This window comes from Brachyhypopomus gauderio, unplaced genomic scaffold, assembly GCF_052324685.1.
Source record: "Brachyhypopomus gauderio isolate BG-103 unplaced genomic scaffold, BGAUD_0.2 sc82, whole genome shotgun sequence".
Taxonomy (NCBI): domain Eukaryota; kingdom Metazoa; phylum Chordata; class Actinopteri; order Gymnotiformes; family Hypopomidae; genus Brachyhypopomus; species Brachyhypopomus gauderio.
Genome location: NW_027506903.1, coordinates 71,375 through 80,000, shown reverse-complemented (window position 1 = coordinate 80,000; position 8,626 = coordinate 71,375). Strand labels below are relative to the sequence as shown.

At 50.2% G+C, this 8,626-nt stretch overlaps 1 protein-coding gene across 3 annotated transcripts in view; it reads left to right on the top strand.

Annotated features, from left to right (window-relative positions):
* ncana (neurocan a) overlaps positions 1-8,626 on the top strand; it is a 63,826-nt gene that overhangs the window by 32,428 nt on the left and 22,772 nt on the right. For all 3 annotated transcript variants that reach the window (XM_076991364.1, XM_076991363.1, XM_076991365.1), the window contains exons 3-8: positions 67-444; positions 1,733-1,907; positions 2,576-2,703; positions 3,165-3,446; positions 3,673-3,804; positions 4,441-5,628. In XM_076991364.1, the coding sequence (XP_076847479.1) occupies positions 67-444; positions 1,733-1,907; positions 2,576-2,703; positions 3,165-3,446; positions 3,673-3,804; positions 4,441-5,628 (2,283 nt within the window). The remainder of the gene's footprint in view (positions 1-66; positions 445-1,732; positions 1,908-2,575; positions 2,704-3,164; positions 3,447-3,672; positions 3,805-4,440; positions 5,629-8,626) is intronic.

Sequence of the window (8,626 nt, the reverse complement as noted above, 5' to 3'; positions counted from 1 at the left end):
GTTCTCTCGCTCTGATGCTCTGTCCATCTCTCTCTCCTCTTTCTGCCTCTCCCTCCGTCTCTGCAGGCCTGAGTCAAGCAGAAACCCTGGTCATTGTGCGCAGGGTGACACACGCATCCGTGCGACAACCCCTGGCCGGCTTCGCCCTCCTCCCCTGTGTCTACACCCTACCGCTTGGCCCCTCCCAGCAGGGCGGGACTCCACGGGTGCGCTGGAGCCATCGTCGAGGAGAGACGGAGACGGCCGTCCTCTCGGCCGTGGACGGGGTGGTCCGGGTTCACCGGGCATACGTGGGCCGCCTTAGCTTGCCCGGCTTCTCCGCGGACAGCCTGAACGCCTCCCTGGCCCTGTCACAGCTGCGCACCAATGACTCCGGAACGTTCCGCTGCCGCGTGGCCCTGGGAGACAGCTACGAGCAGGACACCGTAGCGCTGGAGGTCACAGGTGAGCCCAAGGTGGTAAACGCTGGGTCAGGACAGCCAAACATAGCAGAGCAGCACACGGGAGCCGTCTGAAACCCAAGAGTGTGTGTGTAAAAAAAGAACGGAACGGCTACATAGCGTTACTGACGCTCCCGGACGAAGAACAAGTTCGGAACAGGGATATTTTCAGGGTTTTTTTTTATACAAAAACAATTCCAGGAGTCCTTCTGCAGGGATATTACTGTATACTCAGTGTTGAGTGCGAGGTTTTTCCGAGCTTTCGAAGCACAGTCTCCTGAGAGTCAGTCAGAAGAAGACGGACTGCTGGCCTTAGTTCTCTTTGCTAATTAAGAGTACGTTTAGAGTTTTAAATGTTTGCTCTGGGTAAACCTTACATAATCTGCTCGAGGGCTGCATATTTTCAAAAGGCATTATGACACGATTCCAGTGACACCGCTGAAATATATGGGGACATATAGTGTGTAATGTAATATTTTGTACATGCTGATGTAATGTACTGTCGTAATATCGCCACCCCCATAATTTATCTTGTCTTTACAACAAGTTCTTTTGAGGCAGTGATTATATTTGACCTGTTACCATGTCTACCAAAGTTTTTATAGGGATGCTAACTGGTGCTCGCCCAATGGCTCATGACATGCAAATGATCAATTAAGCCGTGGAGAGTGACCCACACGTCCGCTTTAATTTGTGGCTTTGCAGCTTTCTTGAGAGCTGCCCTCTCAGTAATGATTCTGCAAAGTGGCAGTAAATTAATTATCCACTAATTACATCCATTCATTTTGTCAATATTATATTAATTTATTCACTCTACCCTAATTTTAATTTAGCTTTATTTTCGTTTTTGTCCGAGGCTCTCATTAATTGGTTAATTGCCCAAAACTCTTTAATTAGAGGCATGGGATTGATTACCTGTGCCTGAGAGAGTGGGTGCCTGCTCTGAAGTTCATTGGTAATGTCTGTAGTGCAGAGCCTTGCACACCTGATAATTCGATTATTTTTGGCATTATTCAAGATATGACACAGGAACGTGTTGTATAGAGATATTAAAGCGTTTGTAAACATGGCCACCATGAGTATGAGAACTATGTTCTGTAGAACTATGATTTCAATATGTGTCACATTAAGATATTACTCGGATTTGGTTTAGCTTAAAAATATAACAGGCCTGCTTTCATACAGTAGATGCATACAGTGATAATAATGGCCCTGTACTGGTTTCACTGGACCTGGTTAGTTCTCTGGCTGTGCGTACGCTCGTGTGATGGGTGTGTGATGGGTATGTTCAGGTGCGGTGTTCCACTACGCCATCCCTACCGAGCGCTACTCCCTGACCTTCGCTGAGGCGGGTCGCGCCTGTGAGCAGAGTTCCGCCCGGATGGCGTCTCCTGAACAGCTGTGGGCCGCCTTTCACTCAGGACTGGACAGCTGCTCGGCCGGCTGGCTCAGTGACCGGACCGTCAGGTCAGCAATGCCCACATCCACCCAGACACCAACCACCAGGTTACACAAGGCTCTGGTGCCCTCTGTCTTTGCTGCTGATATGCATCCATACGAATGGATCTGAAGACTCGTACTAAATAACTTAATGCTCAAGTGTCAAGTAATAATATGAAAAAAATCTTGCACACACACATGATTCACGTACGATGGCAGACTGTTGGGGCATCAGGCTGACTGACCCTGATTCTAAACTCCAACGCCAACAGCTGGTCCATCCATCAGGCCTTCATCCATCACCCACGCAGCAGTAGCACGCAGGGTGGTGCTTGTTCAATTCACATATTAACACCCCCATTATCACCTTACCCCTGCGTGGCATTTGTAGAATAGGCTGCACAAGAATGCGCCCGCAGTCAAACCACTCTGAGCTGGTAATCAGTAACAATGCCATCATGGAGTCTTCAGCAGTGACCATACACACTGACTCTTCTTCTCTCCAGAGCCCAGCCAGGCACTCCGGATCCATTATTAACGGATCAAAGCAATTATTTATTAATGCCACTGAAGCCGGCACCTCTCCGTTTGCATAATGATGTGGATATTTGAATAATGTTATGCGTATTATCATCGCGGTATCCATCATCTGGGGAATGTGGGATGGATTTCATCCCTGGTTCCTGCCGTCACAGGTACCCCGTCCAAAATCCGGAGCTCGGCTGCTACGGACACGTGGAATACTCGCGCGGTGTGAGGAATTATGGGAAGAGAGACCCCTCTGATCTATTTGATGTGTACTGCTTTGCCAGCGACATGCGAGGTGAGATCTTAGACACTGGGATTCACCCCATGCTGATTAACCTGCAGCTCCTGCTAGACCTTGGGCTTCTCCCTATTACGAGGCTGATTTCTGCATTGGCAGTCCACGCAGGTTCTCGAGACGCCAGTTAATTTTCTGCAGCCTTAAGGAAGTTCCAAAAGAGTGAGTTCATTTCCTTTTCCTGGGTCGCCTTCCTGGGGATTTCCAGCAGGCGAGAATCATCAAGTGGATCGCTGAATAAACAAGTCCTGTTTATTAGGCGGGCAAACTTTCAGCGTTGCGCTGTTGATCTCAGCAAAAAAAAAAAAAAACGTCTTCTCATGAGCTCGTGCTGAATTCGTGTTTCCCCCTACTGGATGTCTCGGCGTGGTGACTGACTGTTAAAGCCTCTGTTTGTTCACCCCACCCCCATTACCCCCACCTCCACCCCACCCCATTACCCCCACCCTCCACCCTCCCAGGTGAGGTGTTCCCCTCCTCAGCAGCGAGGAGGCTGTCCCTGCCTGAGGCTGCTGCACACTGCTCCGCCCTGGGCAGCCAGCTCGCCACCGTGGGGCAGCTGCACCTGGCGTGGAGGTCGGGTCTGGACCACTGCGTGCCAGGCTGGCTGGCCGACGGGAGCGTGAGGTACCCGGTCAACAAACCCCGGCCAGAGTGCGGGAGTGGGGAGGCAGGGATCCGCACGCTCTCGTCCGCAGAGCTCGGCAATGGGACCGCCCAGTTTGGGGCATATTGCTACAGAGGTACGTGCACGTATTTGTTAGTTAATGTTCTATACATGTTTTTGCTCGTTAGCCAAGCTCTTATGCAAATGATCGTACTGCCTGCACCGAAGTGACATTTCGAAGCCCCTCAGCTTAGGAGTGTGGCCAGTAATGTGAGATGCTCTGTCAGAGTAAATAAAGAAGAAACAGACTCTTGTGTACATGTGATTCCCTTCTAAAATGTCTCCACCTGATAAATTGCCAGCCAAGAAACCGCATGGGGTTCTTGCCAACATTATGAAGTCTCTCCTGAGACCACTGATGTATATAATGGAAGACACATCAGGCAGCCCAGAGGAGAATGCCCAAGCTGTCTCCAACACACAGACTCCCGGCGGTAAAACCTCTCTCTTTTTTCACCTGTTTATTTACTTCTCCCAGGTTCTTGATAGACTGTTCCTAAAACGAGAGCAGGTCTCCTCCCAAAGATTTGTGTCTCCAGCGTGCACGCCCACACACCCGAAGGGCATCTGGTTCGTTTGGGGATTTGTCTGCTTGACTTATGGTCCGGACAGATTCGCTTGTCCTCGTCCCTCTATTGCTTGTCTTGTGTGGACAAGAACATCTGCGTGTTGATGTCTGATGACCCCGAAGGTCGATCCGAGCAGGGAGATCGGAGACGTAGAAGCTGCCGTGTACTGCACGTCTGTGTGTGCTCAGTCACGTCTGCTGCCATTATAGCCGATCAATTACAACCGCAGTTCTGACAACTTTCGATACTCTTGACTTAAACAAGCGGTCTGGGCACAGAAATGTGGCCCAAGTTCTAACAATCACGAATAAGTAAAATGCATAATGTAAGTTGAATAAAAGACTGCTAAAGACTGTTAATGAATAGACTGCAAAAATTTACATCACAAACTTTTTGAAGACCTCCCATAGAAGACATTAAAGTCATTTGTTGCCTCACGCCTAGACAGGCTGTAACAGTAACCCCTGATGTCTCTGTTTTCATGCTTTCCTGAAACACAAGACTCCAGCTGGTCCTCTGAGCGATCGCGCTCTGAGCTGTCTGTCACTCGACCGTCTAACTGGACAGGTCTGGTAGACCTGGACAAGGAGCCTGCCCTCACATCTGAGACCTTCGAGTCGTCTGTGGAGTACGTGACCGTGCGTCTCCAGGGAGACACCTCTCTGGACTGGAGTAATCAGGTGGACGCCCTCACAGACAGTCGCCAAGACGATTCCTCTTCTGGCTCTGAGGTCACCCCGGAGAGTCCCGGTGGATCAGCAAAAGAGGAGGACGAGGATGACGAAGGCCTATCGGGACGACCGGTCGTCATGGGGCCCTCGGCCTTGTCCAACACAGTGACGTCAGTCACACTCACTGATGGGTCTTCAGCCTCGGCCACCACAACACCTTTGGCCACACCCACAACCACACCCCCTACCACATCACTATATCACTCTATGCCCACCATCACGCCCTCAGCCATGTCCACCACTGCACCCTCCACCACACCCACCACCACATCCTCAACCTCACCCATTAATACACCTTCAACCACACCCACCACTACACCCTCAGACCTACCCACCACTACACCCTTGACATCACCCACCAGTTCACCATCAGCCCCACCCCCTACACCCTCAGATCCTCCCACCACTACACAATCAGCCCCACCCCCTACACCCTCAGACCCACACACGACTACACCCTCAGACCCACCCTCCACTACACCCTCAGACCCACCCTCCACTTCACCCTCAGACCCACCCACCACCACACCCTCCACCATACCCTCAACCACACCCACCACTGCACCCACCACCACACCCTCCACCACACCCTCAACCACACCCACCACTGCACCCACAGCCACACCCACCACCACACCCTCAACCACACCCACCACCGCACCCACAGCCCCACACACCACTATACCCTCAGCCCCACACACCACTACACACTCAGCCTTGCCCACCAAAGCAGCCTCAGCCACACCCACCACTGCATCCCCGGAAATGCCCACCTCTGCTCCAGACAACAGGAGAGACTCCGCACAGAACATTATGAGCTCACTTTGGAAACCATGGAGCTATCTAACAGGAAATGAAGAAGGACAAGGGACAACTAACAGCACAGACACCACCATGACGGTCGAGACTACGGACATTAACGTCTCTTCTGTCACACAGGCTGACTCTCCAGAATCAGGTGATGTAATCAGGTATAGTCTCACGCAGGAGGTATAGTCTCACGCAGGAGGTATAGTCTCATGCAGGAGATATAGTCTCAAGCAGGAAATATAGTCTCACGGAGGGGATATAGTCTCACACAGGAGGTATAGTCTCATACAGGAGATATAGTCTCACACAGGAGATATAGTCTCATGAAGTCTCACGCAGGAGATATTGTCTCACGGGGGTGATATAGTCTCACACAGGAGGTATAGTCTCATACAGGAGGTATAGTCTCACGCAGGAGGTATAGTCTCATGCAGGAGATATAGTCTCACCCAGGAGATATAGGATCACGCAGGAGTTTAATTTTGCCTAATCTATCCACTTTGCATGTTTTTCCCCATGAATCGTGTTTTGACAGATGGCCTTCGAAACCAGATCTTGCCTGCCCATAATCTCGTGCTCAGTCTTAATAAGCGCTCCTTAGCTGATCTCCGGGCCAGCCCTCCCCATCATCCCGCCGCCTCGGCTGTCTTCAGCCTCTCGTATCCTAGCAGCCTTCATCTTCATCCTCAAAGAGCCACCCTTGAAGTGGGCTTGAAGAGGCCTCTCCTTTCAACCCCCTCCGCAGTAGGGACGGAGTTACCATGGAGTGGTCTTCCTCTTTTATTCGCCAGGGCTGTCGTGGGGGGCGGTGGTTTGGGGGGATGGGGAGGGTCAGAGGTCATGGTGCCGAGCACTGAGGGTGTTTAGGCAGGTGGCGGGCACCGGGAGAGGCCGCCGCACGTGACGTTGGCACGGCAACCCTCGCCGGATGCCGGGATTCTTTTTTTTTTTTTTTACCCAGCAGTTGCATCGTCACACCTGGGCACACCTGGGCGGTGTGTCTTTTGTGGGACGAGGGAGCTTTGTGAAGTGGCGGCAGATAAAGCCCTGATCTCACAGCCCCACTGATCCGTGCTGGTCACCGACTCACACATATTGATCCCAAACTATTTTATGAGCTCTTAAAGCTTTATTCAGCGTAACTATTCCACCTGCTGAGGCGTTTATATTAACAGTCAGATCCATGACCAGTGTGCCAAACCGATCAAATCTGAGCCCCATGCTACACCCTCCCAGGATGCGTTTTCTTGATTAAGACTTGTCAATCTCTTGCTCGTTTTTTAAAATGCAAATTCGTACTCATTAGCTAAAATCCACACTCGTCAGTTCTAGTTAGCAGACAGCACCGAGCTCCGTCAGCGTGTGGGCACGCGGGGGGTGGAGTGCGGACAATGCGGCCTTGGGTGTCGTGAGTTAGATCTCAATCAGAGCTTTACACGAACGATTGGCTGTGTTGGTGATGGAGGGATCTCAGAGGGAGAAGATTTTACCCAACAAATCAGTTTGTTGTTGTGCAGGGAGGGGGGACACAGGGGCCGAGTACGGTGTGGCCAGCCACAGCTATCGCCATGATTGCCACCTCGTCACTGTAGTTCCTCTGAAACCCAAAGCCGCAGTTGCGTGTCCTGCGGCAGACAGACACCACCGCTTGTCCTCTCCCTTGTCTCTGACCCGAGACGATGAGAGCTCACCACCGTCCTCCGCACTGCACACACTTCATTACGCTTCCAAGTTCCGGAAGTTTCCGAGCTTCCACAGTAACGCGGTATTTAGTTCCCACTCTGCACCACTGACTTCATTAGCACACACACCCTGCCTGGCCCAACCCTGACCTACGTCATCAATGTTTAATAGCAGATGGTAAGTTAGCCTTGTCACCTACATTATTAACGTCCATTTTCCATCAAGGAAGCACAGCCGTCTCCACGTGTCTTTTCTTTGCTTTGCGTGTAAACCCAAGCCAGAAAAGCAAAGACAACAGAACCCTGTCACAGAACACCACCGTTCCTCCATCTCCAACACCAACACACCGAAGACCGCAGCCAGACGTGTAAGGCCAGAGTGGCACGTTCGCACTGGAAAATGAATGTGTCAAAGCATCATTTATATATATGTAAATATATAGTAAAACATCACGTAGGGCTCTTGTTGAGATTTTGACCTGCCGCTGAAATAATAGTGCTTAGACTTAATTAGTTGGAGTTTGAGGCTCACGTGTGTGTGGGACAAGGACATCTTTGCCCATGTCGGCCATGTTTCATTCATAGACTAATGGAAGTCAAAGCTCTATGTTGAGTTGATCTAAACTGAAGTAATAACTGAATGACTCGAGTGGTTGGATTGCTTAATGTATCCCAGTTATATTCAGCACTAGTTATTTAACAAATACCCTTGTGGTAGCTGTTTTAGAACATTATTGGACGTATTTTTATGGCGGGTTCTGCAGTGTCAATTGTTTTCGATAATTCTGTATGAAATTGTTTTATGATTGGACTACACCACTCATACACACACACACACACACACACACACACAGACTCGAATCCAACAGGTGGCCCTGCCTACACTTTGGGGCGAATAAATAAAGACAGGAGACGTGACAAGCAATTACCACATGAAATCGCCTGCCAGATGTTCACCCTCTGGTCTCCACAGCAACTCCTCCGAGGAGTGTCAGGAGGAGAACGCATCGCCGAGGTGTAAACGAACACGGCTCCTAATTGTACAGACAGCTGAGGCGGGCGACTCATTTAAGCATGCACTCTTTGGACCGGAGTCGGTCCTGTCTTGAAATCTTCACAGAGACATAAATATCTTTCCTACTTTACTGCTAACAAGACCTAAATTTCCCCACTGATCTTATTTTATGAGACTTAAATTTGATTAACTTTTGATGAGTTTCACAACCCTAAGACACAACATGAATCTGAGATGAAGGCGGGGTTAAATGGCTTTGGGCCCCGCCCCCTTCATCCTATCAGGAATATTTACCTACTTGTTCCTTCTGCTGTGATGTGGAGCTGCTATAACCTGGAGTGATTGATATGACTCACTAAAATGAGTTGGCACATCACATTTTTAAAATTATTGTCACTAATCTACACTAAACATTAGCACTGGCGTTATATACAGTCTACAGAGCTTGC